Source organism: Monodelphis domestica, chromosome 5 (genome assembly GCF_027887165.1).
Source record: "Monodelphis domestica isolate mMonDom1 chromosome 5, mMonDom1.pri, whole genome shotgun sequence".
In the NCBI taxonomy this organism is placed as follows: domain Eukaryota; kingdom Metazoa; phylum Chordata; class Mammalia; order Didelphimorphia; family Didelphidae; genus Monodelphis; species Monodelphis domestica.
This window is the reverse complement of record NC_077231.1, coordinates 32,306,731-32,328,352: the sequence shown is the minus strand read 5'-3', so window position 1 is coordinate 32,328,352 and position 21,622 is coordinate 32,306,731. Positions and strand designations below refer to the sequence as shown.

Genomic DNA, 21,622 nt, shown 5'->3' with positions numbered 1-21,622 from the left:
GTTTATAAGAAAAGTATTTCACAAACCTCACACTACTATAGGAATAGCAGTTCTTATTAAGTAGCATAGTGCATATTATCAATTCATTTTGACAGAGCTCTTTGCAGTACAATTGATACTGATTATGTTATTCGGTAATTTCTGAGACATAGTTGACTCTTCATGACCCCATTTGGGGTTTTTTAGCAAAGATACTAGAAGAGTTTGCCATTTCTTCTCCAGCTCATCTTAGAGATGAGGAAACTGAGGCAAATAGGATTAAGTGATTTCCCCAAGGCCACAATTATTAAATGTCTGAGGCCAGATTTAAACTCAGGAGGAAGAGTCCTTCTGACTCTAGGTCCTGAACTCTATACACTACATCACCTAGCTGCCCACACTTTTTCTTATCACCCCCATTTTAGAAGTGAGGAATCTCAGCTCTGTTATTTCCCTTCCCTTACCCTTTCCAAGCTTCAGATCCCTAATCTTGGAAATAGAAATCATGACAGCTGCAAAACTTTGTCTCTCCAAATCGCTTATGAAAATCAAAGGAGAGCTCTGCAACCCTTTGAAAGACTTAAGAGCATTGATCAATTCAGTGACCAACCATAATTCCAGAAGGAAGTTGATGAAGCATTGTACCTACCTCTAGGCTGAGAGGTGAAAGGCTCAAGATGCAGAAGGAAACATACATTTTTGACCATGACCAATATGGGAATTGCTTTACTTAACTCTATTTTCCAAGGATTTTGTGAGGGGTTCCCCCCATTGGCTAGGAAGTGGGAAGAAGAGAAAAGAAATATTTTTTCATTGAAAAAATAAAATAGCTTCATTTTTTCCAACAAGTGCTTTGTCACCATCAAGTACCACAGACAAACAGAAGCTAGTGTCCTTCCAGATCACTGGAAGTTTCTAAATTAATCCCTAATGCCCACTAGATAAGGATGTTGAGGGGCCCAAAAGATTCTAATTCAGTTGGGAAAGGCTTCTAACTCTGAAAATAAAAATAAAAAAACAAGTCTAATTGTCCTCCTTTTATATGCAAGGAAATGAAGGCTTGATTCCTTGTCCACACTCATATGGCTAACGAAGGGCTCCATACTCAGATCTCCTGATGTTCTCCTGAACACCAGATGTTCTCAATATGTGGTTCTCACACCACTGGATGCCCCCTGGATCCATGAAAAACTGTTTTTAAAGTAATACTAAAAGGGGCAGCTAAATAGCTCACTAGATAGAGTAGGGGGATCTAGAGTCAGGAAGATCTGAGTTCAAATATTACTCAAGGTAAGTCATTTCATCCTATCTCAGTTTCCTCATCTGTAAAATGAGCTAGAAAAAGAAATAACAAAATAATACCAAGATCTTATTTTCCTGTTAGAAAGCTCCATTTTCCAACTATATATATATATATATATGTGAGGTCAGATTTTCTTAATATACTTCAATAAAAATGATATATCATTTGGGATTTAGGCTTTAAAGGATCGTTCTACAGCAAAAATGAATAATATAGAAATAGGTCTCAAGTGACAACATCTGTACAACCCAGTGGAACTGCTTGTGTGCTCTAGAAGGGGGATGGGAGGGGGAGGGAAAGAAAATGAATCATGGGAACATGGAAAAATATTTTAAAATTAAAATTAAAAAATTAAAAAATCATATATCATGAGAGATTAAATGCAGAAGCAGATAGGAGAATCCAATTGTCTTCCAAATTATACATTAAAGAGTTACAAAATTTTTAAAACAAAAAAATTTAAGTTACAAAATATAAAAATGTAAAATAATGACTTTGTTCTCACTAAATTTTTGTTTTGTAAAATTTAAAATTTTTATTTTAAAATGTTAACATAACAAATGGATTACTTGTAAATGGAAATTTTAATGTATTCATTTTAATTTCTAACATAGTTGATCTCAATAGATGCTAACCTATATAAGCAAAAGCTTTTTGGGGTCTTAAATAATTTTTGAGTCCCTGAGCCCCCCAAATTTGAGAATCACTGTACAGCCCCATAATACTGCCCTTGGAAAGGATCTCTCTTCTAGCTAGCCAGACTGCGTCATTTACATCTGACTGCCTCATCCAAATTGTGCTTCAGCTCTTGCTGCTCTGTCTTGATAAGAGTAAAAAAATGGACCCCTGAAAACCACAGTTGCTCTCCTACTTTCCTACCTCTGTCCCAGCTCTTTGCCAGGCTTACACACTGCTCTGCTCTATTCAGTGACCTCTCTTCCGTGAATGGAATGAGATATCTGTGAAGTGCTTGGCACATAGTAGGTATTTCAAAATTGCTTGTTCCCTTTCCCTCTTGAAACCTCTGTTTTCTATACAACACAATCAGGGAGATGAGAAGCTATCAAGGGTGCGGAAAGGCTGAGAGATTGTTTGCAAAAGGCTTTGCAGGTCTCTGAGACAAGCCCTTCTATTCAACTCTAGGATTATTTTTACCCAAAAGCCTCTTTACACCCTCAGCTCCAACCCAGGTGGGTGATATGGGAAACTGTTCCTGCCCTTGGCCAAACCTGTTCCCTCTCTCCATTCAGTCACCCAGAGTTCAAGTCACCCTGAGTCACCCAGTTAGAGATCTGAAGCCAGCTTAGCTATCGGGGTGAATGCACAGAAAAGGAGCTGTCAGCACTTCAGTAAAGGGGAGGCAGGAAGGTGAGGGTCAGGAGGTGGCAGCACCCTCACGTACATACCCAGGAGCCCCAGGTCCTAGGAGATCCAGAAAAACCTAGAGACACTGTTAGGCAATGTGGCCTGAGTTATTATATGCCAGAGAATGGATATTAGCTGATATTGCTTGCTGGGGGTTAGGGGGGGGATACACACACACATATTAAATACATGAATATTTACATGCATTCACATGTGTATGTATATGTATAGATAACTCCATAGTGTCATATTTATTTATATATCTGTGTATTATAGATACATTTTTTATGTTGTGTGTATAATGGAAATACCTTTCTGGATGTAGCATCCAGAGATCCAGATTACCATTCAGAAGTTCCCACCTCATCTCTTTCTCTATGCTGCCTCCCTGAAAGTTCTCTCTTAAAGCATATCAACAATGGATTGTTGGTCCCTTACGTGGGGCCCTACTGGGTCCTAACAGCCCCATAGAACTTAGCATCATAGATGAGACACTATACATCTTCCTCATTAGCCAGCCTTAAGTAATGAAGACGGGATAGCTAGGTGGTACAGTGGACAGAGCACCAGGCATGGAATCAGGAATTCAAATCTGACATCAGACACTTGCCAGCAGTGGGACAATCACTTAGTTTCCTCCTATAATAATCTTGCCCTCTTGCAGCCCATCCTTACACTCCTCATCTGTCAAGTGAGCTGGAAATGGCAAACCATTCTAGTATCTCTGGCAAGAAAGCCCCAGATGGGCTCAGGAAGAGTCGGCCATGACTGGAAACATTCCAATCTCTTATTCTCATTCCCCTTCCATCAATTACTGTGCTCAGTGAGCAGATCTGGAAGCAGAGATAACAGATAATACCTTGTTCCCTATCAATCAGCATTCTGAGAGTCACAACAGGCAGGAAACTTCAAGAATGAGACTCTTCCTCTACAAGAGAGAAAGCCTGAAGTCATATTGGGAGAGCTAACCCACCACCATCCCAGTGTGGGCAAAGCTTTGGAGGAGCATAGCACTTCCCACCTCCAGCCCATCTCCGACCAGATGGCCTCTAACCATGTCCTCTAACCATTCTCTTTTGGGTATTTCAGTCTTGTACACTGGTTTCCTCCTTCCCTTCCTTACAGGTCCTAGGTTATCACATAATCACTCATTTGGAAAGGTATTTCTTTCAGGTGTAGGAATTGAAATGGGCATAGGAAAAGTATCAAGTCTCCTTCTAAAACTTCTCTAACTCAATACAGAAAACCTTAATTCCAATTGTGGTAATGGGTGGTCCTAACTTTCCCAACTCAGAATTTTACTCCTTCATCATCATAGGTTCATTGACTTAGAGTCAGAACAGAATTTAATGACCATCTAGTCCAAATCCTTCATTTTACAATAAGGAAACTGAGCCCCAGAGAAGTTCAATCAATTGCCCGCTCACACACAGGTAGCAAGTAGCAGGACTGGGTCCTGAACCCAGACCCCTTGACTATACTTTGAATACCCTTGCTACTGACCACATTTCATGCCAATAACTAATATTTCTATACCATATAAAAAGTCGGAAAGATGAGGACAGAGTCAAGATGACAGATGAGAGACAACCTAGCTGAACTCTCTCAGCATTGTCCTACAAACAACTTTAAAATAATGCCTCAAATCAAATTTTGGAATGACAGAGTCTATCAAAAAAATCAGAATAAGACATTTTCCTGGCTTTAGAAAGAAGGTCAGCAGGAGATGTTTGTGACATCTGCATAAAAACCTGCCTGGAGCAGCAGAGTGTGTGGGCTTTGTGTCAAAAAAAAATTTTTAATAGAAGAAAATCTGAACTATCTCATTGGAAAAGCAACTGACTTGGAAAATATATTAAGGAAAGATCGTTTAAGAATTATTGAATTACCTGAAAGTCAAGACCAAAGAAAGATCCTAGACATCACATTTCAAGAAATTATTGAGGAAAATAGCCCTGATATCTTAGATCCAGATAATAAAAAAGAAATTGAAAGATCCACCTGAAAGGGATCCCAAAATGAAAATTCCCAGAAATAATGTAGCCAAATCCCAAAACTCCCAGGTCAAAGAGAAATTATTTCAAGCAGCTAGAAAAGAAACAATTCAATGAATTCTCCATCAATGCAGGGTAGTATCCTTTTTTGTAATTTCTTTTCTTAGAGTGAGTGCATAGGACACTAACAAGTTAAATCCCTTGATTTGGCTCATCAACAGGTATGTGTCAAAGGTAGGAACTGAGATCTTCCTGGCTTACTGGTCAACTCCATCTGCTATGTAATACTGTCTCTCAGTTAGTCAGCTGGCAATTATTAAAGCCTTATTCTGTGCCAGGCAACATGCTATGTGTTACAGATACAAAGGTAAAAAATGGTCTCTGCTCTCACAGAGTTCCTTTTCTAATGAGGGAGATAACATGCAAATGGCAATTTGATATTGATATACCTACACATCAGATACATTACAGTATAAACTTGGGACAGTCTTAGAGGGAAGGTTCTAAGACAAAGCCTTTGTGCAAGGAATGGGATCTGGCCTGAGATTTTAAATATGTTAAGAGATGGAAATGAGGAGGGTTCTAGGCATTCAGAAGCCAACAAAAACTCTCAGGAAAGGAAGTGTGCATATGTGCAAAACAGCAAGGAGACTGGCATCACTGAATCATAAAGTACATGGAGATGAGCAAGATGTAAGAAGACTGGAAAGTTAAGAATAGGCCAGGTTCTGAAGGGCTTCAAAAGCATTTTATATTTATTTGATTCTGGAGGTAATAGGGAGCCACTGAAGATTTTTTTTAATATAGAGGATGGGGTGACATGGTTCGATCTGAGCTCTAGGTAGATTGGAGTGAGGAGAGACTTGTAGAAGGTAGAAATAATAGGATTTGACAACTGTATATAAGGGGTGGTGGTGAGAGAGTCTGAAAGTTAAGGTGGCATCTGGGTTGTGGTGATTAAGAGGATAGTCATCTGGGAAAGTTAGGAAGAGGGAAGAGGGTGCTATGGCACCGTGATAAGAGCTTTACAACTATTATCTCATTTGATAACCCTAGAAAATAGGTGCTATTATGATCCTCATTTTATAGTTGAGGAAACTAGGGGAAACTAGGAAACAGAAACTAAATAATTTGCCCAAGATCACACAGCTAACACATATCTGAAGGTGGACTTGAACTCCGTCTTCTTGTGAAGGGATTTGTTCAAGATCACTTAATAGTGTCAAAACAAGTTCAGTGACTTTGATGTCTGTTTCAAGGCTTTCCCTCAAAAAACATCCTTTGGGGCAATTTATTACACTATAAAATACCATGGACTTGGGGTCCAAAGATCCAAAATTGAGTCCTGACGAGGACATACTGAAGTTGGCCTCTTTCCTTTCTATCCTGCTTTCTTAAAGCATCAAACAACCTTGAAGCGTCCAAGTAGAATTGTGCTTTTCTACTCAGATTCAGACTCTACACAGACTTGGGTTTGAGTTCCAGCCTTGTTATCTTTTAGGGCTATTGTGAGGAAAGTGCTTTCTGGCATTTATCTGTTCCCCACATTTATTATTTATTTATTTTTACATTCTTTTTAAATTTTGAGTTCTAAATTTTCTCCCTACCTCTCACATCCTTCCCACACACACTGAGAAGTTGAACAATATATTAGTTATGTATGTGAAACTAAGCAAAACATATTTTCATATTACCAATATTTCAAAAAAGCAAAAAAAAAATAAAGTAAAACAATTATTCTTCAATTTGTACTGAGTTCATTAGTTCTCTCTTTCTGGAGGTGGACAGCATTTTTTCATCATGAGTGCTTTGGAATTATCTTGAATCATTATGTTGATCAGAGTAGCTAAGTCTTTCACAGATGACAATCATTACAACATTGCTGTTTCTGTGCATGATAATCTTCTGGTTCTTCTCAGTTCACTTCGCATCAGTTCATATAGATCCTGTGATGTTTTTCTGAAACCACTCTCCTCATCATTTCCCACAGCACAATAACACTTCATGACAATCATATGCTACAACTTGTTCAGCCTTTCCCAACTGATGAGCATCCCCTCAGTTTCCAATTCTTTGCCAACATAAAAAGGGCTGCTATACATATTTTTGCAAATACAGGTCTTTTTCCTTTTCCTTTGTCTCTTTGACTGTAGTAGTGGTATCGTTATATCAAAGGGTATGCACAGTTTTATAGGTCTTGTGGGCCTAGTTCTAATTTGTTCTCCAGAAAGGTTAAATTAATTCACTGATCCCCCAACACATCATTAATGTATCTATTTTTTTTCCCTCATCCCTTCTAGCATTTGCCACTTCTGATAGGTATGAGGTGGAAACACAGAGTTGTTTGAATTTGTGTTTCTCTAATCAATAGCAAACATTTTTTCCATATGATATAGAGAGCTTTCATTTCTTCTGGAAATTGCCTGTTTATATCCTTTATCAATTTGGGGAGTGACTCTTACAGTTTTACACTCAGTATATATTTGAGAAATGAGGTCTTTATCAGAGAAACTTGCTGTAAAGGGTTTGGGTTGTACCTTTTTGTAAAATGCAGCTTCCTTCAACTTTCCCTTTAATTAGGTCTATTTGCTTTATCTGACATAATGATTGCCACTCTTGCCTTTCTCAGTTTGGCTAAAGCATATTAGATTCTGCTTTTTATTTTAAGTCTGCGCGTGTCTTTCTTTTTCAAATGGGTCTCTAGTAAGGGAGCAGGAAACTGCCTTGGAAGTTAATATGTCAAAGATCCCAGCAGTAGGTACCAAATAAGAACTTAGGGACCATAAATGCTGGCAAACATTCCGACAATGGTATGTACCAGATAGGGACTGGGGGGGGGGGGCATGCATGCTACAAGGGATATAAATCCCAGCATCCCCAGACTACGATTGGAACTATGGCGGGGCTCCCCTGGTGTGTGCTGCTGGTGCACACCAGTTCAATAAACAACCCTTTTGCTTGATTGCATTGTCTTTTGGTCTTCCGTGGTAGTGGGCGAAAACCCAGACCCTAACACTAGTAAAGATATTGTTGAATGCTCAAAGCTCTGGTCACCTCCCCACTATTGACATCTCTGTTACCAGGGATTTAGTTGGCTTGACCCAGGTTCAGGTTCATGGGTAAAACAGATTCAAGAGACAACGAGAGATGTGGCTGTTCTTTATTGAGATACATCATAGGCAATATAAAGAGGAAAGGGAAGAAAAATTAGAGAAAGGATCTGGGAGACATTCAGCTTTGGTTTGGTTTGGAGTGGGGAAAGAAAAGGGCAAGATGCTCCCCCCTTACACCTGATATCAGACTATGTACTCCACCAAGATGTGAAGCAAAAGTATGCTGACTCAACACACGGCGAGGGAGACTGGGGGGAAACTGAGGCTACTTTGGCAATTCAGCAGCAGTTAATCCCCAGCTAATCATAGAATCTAGGACTAGAAGAGATCTCCAGGAAGATCTGATCTAACCCTGGCATTTTACAGAATAGGAAACTGAGGAAGCTCAGAGAGATTTGAGCATCCAGCCCAAGGTCACACAACAAAACCAAGATTCAGACCCAAGTCTTCTGAATCCAAATCCCATGGTTTTTCCACTATACCAGGCAAGTCAATACAACTTTCTTATCCTATCTGATGACCTCAATGACTCTTTCCACTCTAGAAAGCCAATGTGATATGCAAATGATATCCACATAATACAATGTGAAAACAAAGCTCAATGAGATTTTCCTAGCTTATATTGGGCTCCTGATTGGTGAGTTCTGTAAAGGTGTGGGTGGGTTGCTATGAGGGTAGGTCAGCATAGGCTGGGAGATGGGAAAGGAAACCTTGTTAGGAAACAGAATGATTGGCACCATTCTGACATGTCACAGGAGAGTTAATACCTCCGAGTAGAAGACTTGACAGTGGTACTTGTGGTCTTCTTCAGGATGGAGGTACCCCCAGTGTTTGGCCCTGGCTTAGCATAACTGCAGGAAGACCCATAGCTACCCTTCATTCCTCCACAACTGCTACCCAGGGAAACCCCAGCCCTGCTACTGCCAACTCCTCGAATGTTCCCACCGCACATGCTGGTAGAGTTGCCCATCACAGCTGCAAAAGAGAGAGAAAGAGTTAAGACATTTGGACCAGGAAATTTACCAAATTTACCAAAGATCTCATACTAGGTGAGCACAGTGATCTCTCAGAGATGGTGATATCATAGAAATCAACAGGAGAATTCAAAAGAAATCAGGAAGTGACCTAAATACAAACCAGTCAGAATGTCATAAGGAGGGGACAGCTGGGTAGCTCAGTGGATTGAGAGCCAGGTCTAGACATAGGAGGTCCTGGGTTCAAATCTAGCCTCAAACACTTCCTGACTGGGTGACCCTGGGCAAGTCACTTAACCCCCATTGCCTAGCCCTTACCACTCTTCTACCTTGGAACCAATACACAGTATTGATTCCAAGACAGAAGGTAAGGATTTATTAAAAAAAGAAGAAGAATTTCATAAGGAAATTTCCTCTGTCACCAGTATAGCATGTATGGTTCCATTTGGTCACATTTAGATGACACGTGGATAAACTGTAATAAATACAGAGGGTGGCATCCATCACAGTGAGAGGTCTCAAGATCATATCCATGTCTTACAAGGAATGATTGAATGAATAAGAAGAATTTGGAGAGAAGAAAACTTAGCAGGGAAACAACTGCCTTCAAGTATTTAGAGGATGGTCCCAAGAAGGGGAATTCAACTTTATTGTCAAACTCCAAAAGTGTAGTAAAAAGACGATACCAGAAGCTGGGATGGTGCTCAGTGTGAGGGAAAACTTCCTAACCATAAGAGCTGTACATAAATGAAATGGTCTCTTTTAGGAAGTAGGGAGTGTCCATCACTCTAGAACTTCAAACACAGGCTGGTGGAATACTAAGCAGTGTTCTAGACAGGAGCGGTGACTCTGAAAGGATTCGGACTAGATGAAATCTGTGGTACCCTCCAACCCTGAAGACGCCACAGGTTTGCAAGGGAGTCTCTATGAGGAGGGGGAAATCTGAGGGTGTGAGTCACAGGTGCTAATGTTTTATGGAAAGATTGGGAAGGGGCAGAGGTGAAGGGGAAGTCCTGGGAAAGGGGATATTGTCCATTGTAGGGAAAGAACTAAGCAACAAGGTAAACCCCAGCTTCATGTCATGATTCTGCCTGTAGGACTGGCTTATTTCCTCCCAAGAAGGGGAGAAGTGGGATTAAGGACAGAAGATGTCCTAGAGGATACTTACAAATGCTGATAGCACTTGGACACTCTCCAGACATTCTGTAGAAGAATTAGAGAAGGGTCAGCAGGTCTAAGACCTTCCAGCTTAAAGATCCAAAAGAACATTCCTTCCCTCCCCCATTTTCTGGCAGTTCTCTGCCCAGTGGACAGACATTTCTATTCTCTAGGACAATGGAGAAACAATATAAGATGATATTATGCAAAAGGGCAAAGGGGCTAAGAATCTCCTCTGCCTCATCTATTAAATGGAGATGATAATAGTACCGACTTCCCATAAGGATGGCTCAAATAAGGTCATTGGCACATAATAAGAATCATACAAACATTCCTTCCCCTTCTTGGTAAAATAAGGGGGCTGGACTTCTGAGTTCCCATCAAGCTTTAGATCTATAAGTACAAGGATGAGGTGGATACAAAGTAGTCGAGACAGAGCCGCATTCTTGTTTGCTTTTTAGCACACTGCCAGGCACATAGTAGATACTTAATAAACATTCATTCACTGATTGACTACCTATCTGAGTCACTTTCCACAGAAATACGGGAGGAGATTATGTTGGTTTCAAACACGTAGGTAGCTCAAAAATCCTAAGCAATGGAAGGGAATCTCCGAGGGCTCTTCCCCCATTGGCTACTGCTATTGGCCAGAGCTTCAAGTGAACTGCTAAAACCAGCCAAGGCAGATGCTGCAATCGCTGTGTGATATCTCCCTTCAGTGAGGTTGTTTTTCAGTCATGTCTGACTCTTTGTGAACCCATTTGGAATTTTCTTAGCAAAGAGATTGCAGCAATTGGCCATTTCCTTCTCCATCTCATTTTATAGATGAGTAAACTGAGGCACACCAAATAAACTTGTCTGAGGTCACACAACTAGTGACTGTCTGGTACCAGATTTGAACTTGGAAAGATGAGTCTTCCTAACGCCAGATCATGCAATCTAGCCACTGGGAATACCACTATAAATGCAGGTCACAACCTCTCAGTACCTGACTAGACAGTTAAATGAATTGCTATGCCCAAAAATTATTTCCTCAGTTTCCCATCATCTAAGAACAAAGCCTCTCTAAATTTATCTCAATTGGTACTCTACTAACCAACATATTCATTTTATTTAATTTTATTTATTTATATTTATTTATTTAATAAAATATTTTTTTGGCCCATACCCAAAACCTTTCCAGCTTGATAGAAATAAACAAAAGCTTAGTTAGTCTTTAGGAACCCAGGGATCTCAAAAAGAGACATTGGAGAAGGACTTCAACTGCAAGAACAGTTGACCGTATCAATTTTCCATGAACAAGCATTTATTAATTACCTACTATTTAGATACCACCAAGATGCCTCATTTTATATGAATTGTCTACTGTGAACCAGGCACAATGCTAGGAACTGAGAATAAAAGTTCTAAAAATAAAACAAAGCCAACTCCAAAAACATTTACCCTATAAGGATAAGTATGATCACCCTCATTTTATTTTTTGAAAACCCCAGATCCTGGTACAGTATAAAATGGAGGAACCAGTCTAAATCACACTCAACCCCAGTCAAATGAATCAGTCATTGATGCAAAAATGCTGGGAGTATGTCTGCTTGGATGCTCTCCTTGATCTGTCTCCCCCTCCCCACATTTTCCAGGGTCTCAATGTTGCCTTAATACTTCTTAATACACCTAACTCAGAAGAAGCTGAAAAATTCATCACTTTCTTCCTCCAACTGAGACTTAGACAAGTAAGTGACTCTCTCAGGGTCATACCAGTTGTCCTCAAAGTTGCACTTTGAAATCCTGATCTCATAGCACCAGCCACAATTTGACAAAACTTTACATTAAAGTTGGATTTCAAAATTTGGGTTTGTTTTCTTTGGAGAGAAGAGGAGGTAAAAACTAGTTTCATGGACATTTATAATAGCTGCACATTAAATAAATGAGAAATAAACAAATGTGCATACTAGACAATAGTTAGCCTCACATTTCCCAAATGAAATCTGAATTCAGTTACAAAAGTAATTGTCCAAGATTTAAATTATTCTGTGTGGCATGTAAAACCCAGGGGAATTGTGCATCAGCTATGGGAGGGAGGTGAGGGAGGAGTGGAAAAGAGCATAAATCTTATAACCATGGGAAAATATTCTAAATTAATTAAGTAAGTAAAATTTCCCAAATTTAAAATTTTTTTAAAAAGAAAAGCAAAAATAATTTTAAAAAATAAATTATTCTGTGTGGCTTCCTTCATCCTCCACCCATCATGGTCAGCTTGGTTACCTGCTCTCCTCACACTCCAAAAGCTTCTTGTAGGTTGCAATCTCCATGTCCAAGGCCAATTTGACATTCATGAGCTCCTGGTAGTCCCGCAGCAGCTTGGCCAGCTCCTCCTTGGTGTGGTGCAGAGCTGTTTCCATGTCTCCCAACTTCTTCTTGGCATCCTTGATAGCCAACTCCCCACACTGCTCTGCATCAGCAATGGCTGTCTGCAGCTGCTGGCACTGAAAGGGGCAAAGGTATGGAGAATATCTTCCACTATCATCACCTCCATATTCTCATTTCCAGACTTGGTGGATCCTCACCCAAAGCAAAATAATTTTTCTTGTGAAAAGGAGGCACAGTGATAATCTCAGTTTATACAGATGGGGCTCAGAAAGGTTAAGGGATTGGCTCTGAGGCACACAAGGGCAAGAGTTAAGATTTGAACCCAGGACTGGTGACTTTAAGATCAGTATTTAACCCCAGGCTTTTTACCTTTTCCTTAGTAGTAAGGACTTAAAGCTCTGTAGATTCTGAACTAGAGTGCCCACTGATAATCAGAGAAGCCCCAAAATGTAATGGTCTATATCATGTGATTGTGAACTCCCTGTCACCACAGGTGTTCAAGGAGAATCTGGATGATCACTTCTAGACTGGGAAGAAATGGTCTTCTCCAAATAGACCCAGGTTTTTTGGAAGAACTTGCCTTTTGTTCAACCCTCAGTATATTCTTCTCCAACTCAAATAACACTCTAGTTCATCTTATTAAAACCAGGATATTTTACAAGTATTCTTAGCAAATTCCCAATCTGACAATAAAGTAGCAGGTGTCAGACCATGATTTGCCTCAGGAAGATGTCCCCAATCACTTGAGATCACCCATCTCCCAATTTCCGGGCCTCAGTTATCCCCACCTGCTTCTTTACTGAGTCAATCTCCCCCTGAAGTCTCTGCACAGTGCGGGTGAGCTCAGAGATCTCTTTCTTGGTGTCCCGAAGATGGTCCTCATGCTTCCCAGCTGTCACCTGAAGCTCCTCATACTGGAGATCAAAATAGTAGGCATTAGATCCAAAGTGAGTTAATTTACAAGAACAACAGACCCAGCCCACATGCCCAAGAGAAATCCAAAAGGACCCAACCTCTCTGTCTTGTGGGCCTCCCTTGATAAATATCCTCATTTGGTACTTTCATGGGAATCAATCCCTCTGTTTGATCATTTTAACTATCTAGATCAAGTCAGGAAATCTATGGGCCAAATACAGATAGAAAACACTATAGTTCCTGCCTTCAAGAAATTCACAAGTGTCCAGCCACTGTAAATGGGGCTCTTATTTCCACAGGATTGGAGATCTGCCTCAGCCTTCCTCATTCTCCTGAGCCAACAACTTCACTTACTCACCTTGGTCTGGTACCATGACTCTGCCTCTGCTCTGCTCCTCTTGGCAATCTCCTCATACTGAGTTTTGACCTCCGCAATGATGCTGTCCAAGTCCAGGCATCTGTTGTTATCCATGGACAGGACAACATTGGTATCAGAAACATGAGTCTGGAACTGGCTCCGCTCCTATGGGAACAAAAGAAGCTACAGATTCTGTCTGGATCCCTCCAACCTCCCCACCTTCATCCCTTCAGGAACTGTCAAAATGGGCAGCCGAAGACCTGTGTTCTTCTGTGTTCATAGATTCCAGAAGTAGGAAGGCTCTAATTTTACACATGAGGAAACTGAGTCATGGAGAAGGTGACCTGATTTGCCCAATGTCATAGTAAGAAGCTAATCCCAGGTTTTCTTGTTCCAAATCTAATTTTTAAGATTTGGAGTCAGTAGACCTCAATTCAAATCCTAGCTCTTCCATTTAACTACCACCTTGGATAAGTCTTTTAGCCTTATAGGGCTTTAGTTTCTTTATCTGCAAAGTGAGTGAGTTGGAATGGATAATTCCTTCAGTCTTTCAGTCTGTACTCTTTTCTATTGTCACGCCCTATCTTGCTCATTGCCTGTCCTTACACATGTTTTATCTCCTCATGTAGACTCTAGACTCCCTGAAAGCATGAAACAGTTCTTACCTTTCTTCATAGCTAGATAAGTTACACCCCAATTATCAAAAGAACTATATGCCTACAATTCCTTTTGAGAATGACTAATTATGTCATCTATGATTAGTTGATGGCTGATAGGGATTATGATAAAAAGAAAAGTGGGCAAAGTCCCAACCTTCAAATGGGAAAAAGTCAATTCTGAAAGCTTTGGATTCACCATAACAACATCATCATTTTGAAAAATTCTAGGACAAACAATTGAGGAAATGAAAGAAATGTCACTTGAAGTCAAGGTGAGTTCATTAAGAAAAAAAGTTATGCCCAATGCAAAGTGCTGGAGACTGAACCTAGAAAATAATTGCTGCAATAACAACCACACTATAAATACAGGATAACTCATAATTCCAGTCAACTCATGATGAAGCATGCTCCCCACCTCCTACCTCTGAGGTGATGGGCTGGATATACAGAATGAAGGAGACAGATATTAGCCATGGCTGGAATTTTCTTTCCTTGACTATTTCTGAATTTTAGTTAGGAGGGTTGTCCATTGAAATGGGAGGAGTAAGAAGATAAAAAATAAAAACTTATTAATTGAAAACAAAAGAATTTAATCATGCCAAAATACCCTCATATTTTATTGGGGGGGTTTGGCAGAGTTACTGGACTGATAGAATAGGAGAATTTTAGAGACACATTTTATCTTGATTTCAGCAAGTCATATGACAGTTTCTCATATAATCTTTGTACGTAAGTCAGAGAAGCATGGGTTATTATGTCAAGAGTTATGCAGAAAAAAATAAATCCTCAGAGAGTACTGATCATGCCTACCTAGAGGAAAATCTATTATTGTATGTCATAGGAAGATTCTGGTTTGGATCTTGTCATTTTTAAATGTTTTTTAATAGATGTGGATAGAAAAAATGGATGGCATGTTTCTGAAATTTGTGGTTGAACAAAGAGGGGGAGAGTCCTGAACAGACCTTCCAAACAAGGTGTGATCCTTAAAAAGAATAAAATCAGAAGTTAAGGAGTGAAAATCTTGATAGGGTTTGTACAATAGCCAAGACCAATGAGACAAAGTTCAACAAGAATAAATGCGAATTCCTTCAGAGGAGGAGGAAGAAGTGGTGGTGGTAAAGAGATAAAGTAGAGCGAAAGAGAAAAAGAGGGAAGAGGGGGCAGCTGGGTAGCTCAGTGGATTGAGAGCCAGGTCTAGACACGGGAGGTCCTAGGTTCAAATCTGACCTCAGACACTTCCCAGCTGTGTGACCCTGGGCAAGTCACTTGACCCCCATTGCCTAGCCCTTACCTCTCTTCTGCCTTGGAGCCAATACACAGTATTGACTCCAAGATGGAAGGTAAGGGTTTAAAAAAAAAAAAGAGGGAAGAGAGAGAATCAAAACTGAAGTGATCCTTCATTACATTGAAAGAAATCATCCAAAACAAGGGAATGAATGATTGTAGCCCACCAATCAGTGCCACAATGAGAGAAAATGACAAATTTCTGTTCATTCAAGGAAGTTATAATGAGGATAGTAAGAAGAATGGAAACCATGTCATAGGAGAAAAGGCTATGGGTTCTGGGTTCAACCTTCAGTTTATCCTGAAAAATAAAAGATTTAGGAATGACACTATACCTCCCTACAACTATTTGAAAAGTCATCTACAAGAACAAGCAGATTTAGTATATATAGTTACAAGGGACAAAATTAGAAATAAGAGGTAAAAGCTATTGGGAGACAAATTTCAATTTACCATAAGAAAGAACTTATCTAACAACCATAGTGGACTAGTGATGGACCAACCTTTAAATGTAGTATGGTGATTTGGGAATCAGAAGACCTGGGGTTGAATCCCACTTCTGATCCCTTCTTGCCTCGGGTAGGTTATCTAATATCTCTGGGTCTTAAGTTCCTCATCTTTAAAATGAGGGGGATGCAAAGAGCTAATAAGGAAAAATAACTGTACACGAATATTCATAGCTGTGCTCTTTGTGGTGGCAAAAACTTGGAAAATGAGAGGATACCCTTCGATCGGGAAATGGCTGAACAAATTTTGGTATATGTTGGTGAGGGAATACTATTGTGCTCAAAGGAATAATGAACTGGAGGGATTCCATGTGAACTGGAATGACCTCCAGGAATTGATGCAGAGTGAGAGGAGCAGAACCAGGAGAACATTATACACAGAGACTGATACACTGTGGTACGATCAAATGTAATGGACTTCTCCATTAGTGGCAATACAGTGATCCTGAACAACTTGAAGGGATTTACAAGAAAGAACATTATCCACATTCAGAGGGAAAACTATGGGAGTAGAAACTCAGAAGAAAGACAACTGTTTGATTACATGGGTCAAGGGAATATGATTGGGGATGTAGACTCTAAATGAGCACCCTAGTGCAAACATCAACAACATGGAAGTAGGTTCTGATCAAGGACACATGTAAAATCCATTGGAATTGCATGTCAGCTATGAGAAGGAATGGGGGAGGGGAGGGAAAGAATATGATTCTTGTAACCAAGGAATAATGTTCTAAATTGACTAAAAAATTTTTTCAAAAAAGAAAAAAGAAAAGGAGGGAAAGGATTTGGAATTCTAAACTTTTTAAAAGGAATATTTAAAATTCTTTCTACATAATTAAATAAAACTTTATGCTCTAAAAAATAATAAAAATAAAAATAAAATGAGAGGGATGGGCTAGATGTCCTTCCAGCTCTAAATCTAGGATCCTATAACCTCTAAAGTGCCTTTCTGCTCTAAACTTATGGTCCTATGATCCCCATGACAGGAAGTGTCGAAGCAAAGTTTACATATTCATCTCTAGGGATTCATACATTTAGCTGAGAAGGGAATGTGTGTGTATGGATCCCATAACCCCTAAGATTTCTTCCAATTCTTTAAGAGTCTATGATTCTCTGACTAGTGTGACAGAGGCTGGCACTAAAGAAAAAGTGCCAGGCTGAAGAGTGTGTGAAACTGATCACTTTGATGGGGGAGGGGCCCAGGAGTTGGGAATCTTGAGGAGAAGATTCTGGCTAGGAGAGGAGTTGCTCGTCAGTCTTGAGAAGCCGAAGAGAGAGGGTTGAAAAAGACTTTCTCCTGAGGGTTACCCACTTTTTCCTTCTTGTGACTGGAAATCCTTCCCCCCAACATTTTCCAATTGAAAAGACTACTGAAGAGGAAACCTGAGAAAGACATTTTAAATCTCTGTCCAACTTTACCTCAGCTCCTGTTGCCCTGAGTCTGAACTGTGGCCAAGGGGCCAAACCCAGGGTGAGTCAACCTGACTTTCTCTCAGGGGACTCAAGCTGCCAAAACCTGAGTTCCCCCCAAACTTGAGGAGTAAGGAAAAGGGTTTGGATAGAGACAGGGACCCCCTTTTCCCCACTTTCCTCTCCTATTCTTTCCCTGCTAGTTATTCTTTATATTACCTTGATTGAGTTGACATTAAAATAGTTAACTTTTCCCCAAGTTGTGTGTGAGTGAGCAGATCAAGGGGAGACCCTTTGGTCTCGAGTAGTAGAAGGGGAACAAGAGGGACAAGAGCAAATCTGGGAGAGCAACCTTAGCTAAGGAGGGAAGGCAGAAGGGGGAAAATCTTCAAACCTCTCCTCTCTCTGAGTCAACCTTAAACATCAGCTGTCTCCCCTGAACCCCTCTTTGAGAAGGGAGGTTCTTCACTCTTTCCCCCCTCTCTGTACTGAGAGCCTGAACTCCTCAATTACAAATTAACCTCCCCTCAAATACACTAGACTCATGTCTCATGTCAACACTCAAATCTTCATTTGGGGCTTCAGATCCTCTTCCCTTCTCTGATTTCAACTTGAACTCTCTAATTCCAGGCAGACAAATCTGTTTTCAGCCCATATTTCTCCTTTATCTCCTACCAAGGATATTCTAAACCCTTTTCTATCCATTACCCACTTTCTCCTCTCACTATATTACATGTTGAACAGGGTGGATCATAGGTAGGAAGGGGCAGAGCTGAGCTGATTGAGCTGATGGCTTAATTGAGAATATAGTATAGAGACTTCTCCATACTGCATGCAAATTGCTGTAAATTTGTCATATTCCTTAACGGACTGCCTCACCATTGCAAAGAGATTCTGAAGGAAATTGAACTCCTCCAACATGGATTTGGAGATGGCCTCAAGATTTGCACAGTTCATGTATTCAGCATCAACATCCTAACACCAAAAGAGAAGAACATTAAGGTACAAGATTTCTGGCAGCCAACATCCCATTAAGAGATATTACTTAGTACCCAAGAAACATCCCAAGTACCCTACTCACCTTCTTGAGGGTGACAAACTCATTCTCTGCTACTGTTCGTTTGTTGAATTCTTCCTCATAGCTGTGACATAGAGCAACTTTAATTCAGACTCAATCCTGCCTCCCATTCCCTTTGAGGACCCCCTAGACAGCCAGACAACCGCAGACCCCTCCCCAGCCCACTGTCAATCTTCACCGTGCCCTACTTATCCATAAGGATAAGCAGCTTACTATTCAGTGGTGAATGGAATCAATGAATTATATTTATTCAGATGTTCCCTTGTTTGGGGGGACTATATTATAGCAATAATGCTCAGACAAGGTGAGCCCTGGCCAGGAGTGGGCTTCTATGTGAATACAACATTTAATCCTGATAAAGCAGATCCTCAGATGACTTTGTCAAAAGTGAATAAAGAGCAGTGAGCAAGTCTTCTGGCAATTGCATTCCCTCTGATCAAAGAGAACTGAATTACAACATAGTTTGCTCTTCTTTACACAAAATCGTTTTGAGCAACCTTTTTAGACTTAGAGTAATAGGCAATAATAATCCAACTGGCCTCTAGCTCAACCCTAAAACTATTCAAACAATTATTAGGGGACAGCTAGGTGACTCAGGAAGACAGAAGGTCCTGAGTCCAAATCTGGCCTCAGATACTTCCTAGCTGTGTGACCCTGGGCACGCCACTTAACCCTCATTGACTGGCCTTTGCCACTTTTCTGCCTTGGAATTGACTCAGTATTGATACTGAGAAAGAAGGGAAGGGTCTAATTTTTTTAAAGAATAATTATCTGACTATTAGAAGAGTAGTAAGCCCTCAGAACAGAGCCTATGGTTTGTGTAAGAAAGTTATTTCTCTAAAAGAGGAAGTTCTTGACAATCAGAGAAATATTTGTGGGGTTACAAAAAACAAGTCAATGAAAGTCAGTCAACAAGTCTTTCTTGAGAGCTTAATATGTGGCAGGAGCTGTGCTACACACCAGAGACATAAAAGAAAGGCAGGAGAAGAAGGAAGAAATTCTGGTTATGCACAAAGAAAAAAATCCAAATCTTAAAAACTGAATAAAGGAAAATTCAAAAAGGGGAAATCTATAAATAAATAGTTATTATACAGAAGCCATTGATGGGCTCTGTGTCTGAGGGCCAAAGAGAAGAAGAGATTTACTTATGCTTTTCCAGAGTGAAAAAGGATTATGAATGGATACCCTGACCTCCTAGATATCGTGTCCCTCACCCTGAACATGAGCATTCCCCTGCCTCCCTCGCCACCTCCACATTGACCCATCACCATCCTTCTCCCTCTCACCTGTGCTTTTGGTTGTCCACATGGTCGTGTATGTTATTCAACTCCAAATCCAGCCTTCCTGCCTCATTCTGGAGAGCATCCAGCTGCCTCCGAAGGTTGCATATGTAGGTCTCAAAATATGGCTCTAAATCCTTAGTGGCCACTGTGTTCTGACTTTGCTCCTGAAGCAGAGCCCACTTGGTCTCCAACACCTTGTTCTGCTGCTCCAGAAACCGTACCTGGAACCATGGGATCACAACTTTGAGATGGGGAGGACACTTTAGAGGTCAGCTATAGTCCAACCCCTCCATTTTACAAAAGAGGAAACAGAGGGACAGAAATTGGAGTGATTTATCCAGAGTCATTCAACTAGAAAAGAATGGAGCCAAGATTCAAACATAATTTCTCTGACTCCAACTCCAAAGCTCTTTCCATTTGTGACACATTACAAGAGAATAAAGAAAGCACTTGAGTAATCCATGCCTGGCAGTGGGAAAGACCCCAAATTTCCCACCATTCCCTTACCCCAGCCTCATTCTAGTGATCTGTCTACTACCTAGCCTACCAGTAACAATACCAATTCCCATTTACATTGAAATTCATTGAATAGTACTTCCCTCTCAACACCCAAGGCAGGTAGTGCAGGGATCATTCTCAACAATTTACACCTGAGGAAACTGAGGTTCATGAACATTAAATGACTTGCCCAAGATCATATAACCAATAAAGGACTAAAGAAAGACTCAGACCCTCACTCATATCAAATATTCTCTACTACCATGATTCAATAAAAGCAGCCCCCACCCTTTTTTAAGTAATAATTTCTTTTTCCCTATTATAGTTAGAAAGAATTTTTAACATTCATTTTTGAGTTTCAAATTCTCTCCCTACGCCATCTCCCTGGGATGATATAGGTCATACACATTCTTTAATGCAATCCATATTTCTATATTCATCATATTATAGGAAAAGGCACATATCACTAAAAAAAAACTGCTCAGGAAGAAAACAAAGTGAAAATGGCATGTGCTGATCTGCATTGAGACTCCATCACTTCTTTTTCTGGCAGGGTAGAGCATTTTTCATTATGAGTCCTTTAGAGTTTTCTTGGATCCTTGTATTACTGAGAATAGCTAAATCCTTCCGAAGTGGACATTGTACGATATTACTGTCACAGTGTATGGTGTTCTCCTGGTTCTGCTCACTTCATTTGACCTCACTTCATTCCATTACAATCATCCATATCTTGTTCAGTCATTCCCCAATTGTCGGGCATTCCTTCAGTTTCCAATTCTTTACCACCACAGAAAAGACTGCCATAAACATTTTTGTGCAACTAGGTTCTTTTCCCTTTTTTGTCTCTTTGGGATACAGACTTACTACTGATATTGCCAGACCAAAGAGTATGCTCAGTTTTATAGCCATTTGGGCCTGGTTCCAAATTGCTCTCCAAAATGAGCCTCTGCTTTTAGGATGTTTATCCAATGGTAGTCCCTAAGAGACTTTTCTGGAAATCATTCTGGAAGAGATTTCATTTGAGAGCTTAGCACTTTTACCTTTTGTGAGTCATTCAAATGGTGCCCAATTCTGCCCAAAGGAAATATAAACAGTTAGAGAAGTTTTCAAATGAGTTTCCACTAGAACAATCTCAATTGAGTCAAGAGTCACTAAGGGAGAAGGTAAGCAGGGTAGAGGATGATTTACCTCATAGTTTCACCTTTCTCCCATTCCCTGGGGCTTCCACCTTCATAGAATAATAAAATCATTCATGGCAATAGGAAAGGAGAGCCAAGGAATTGGGGCACTGACTATGGAACATTAATGACACACTTTAAGGTCAGTCTCAGCACCCATGGTGAGTCTAGGGAGCAGGCAGAGACAGAAATGCCAATTG

At 40.3% G+C, this 21,622-nt stretch overlaps 1 protein-coding gene across 2 annotated transcripts in view; it reads right to left on the bottom strand.

The window, feature by feature from the left end:
• KRT4 (keratin 4) overlaps positions 1-21,622 on the bottom strand; it is a 38,233-nt gene that overhangs the window by 13,064 nt on the left and 3,547 nt on the right. The window contains exons 2-9 of one of the 2 annotated variants that reach the window (XM_001362106.4): positions 19,750-19,967; positions 18,467-18,527; positions 18,265-18,360; positions 13,527-13,691; positions 13,042-13,167; positions 12,149-12,369; positions 9,897-9,931; positions 7,794-8,729 (exon numbers count right to left, since the gene is read on the bottom strand). The exons of the other annotated variant lie outside the window; for it this stretch is intronic. Of the exons in view, the coding sequence (XP_001362143.1) occupies positions 8,515-8,729; positions 9,897-9,931; positions 12,149-12,369; positions 13,042-13,167; positions 13,527-13,691; positions 18,265-18,360; positions 18,467-18,527; positions 19,750-19,967 (1,137 nt within the window). The 3' untranslated portion in view covers positions 7,794-8,514. Of the gene's footprint in view, positions 1-7,793; positions 8,730-9,896; positions 9,932-12,148; positions 12,370-13,041; positions 13,168-13,526; positions 13,692-18,264; positions 18,361-18,466; positions 18,528-19,749; positions 19,968-21,622 lie in introns of those variants that run through there. 2 annotated transcript variants of the gene reach the window in all.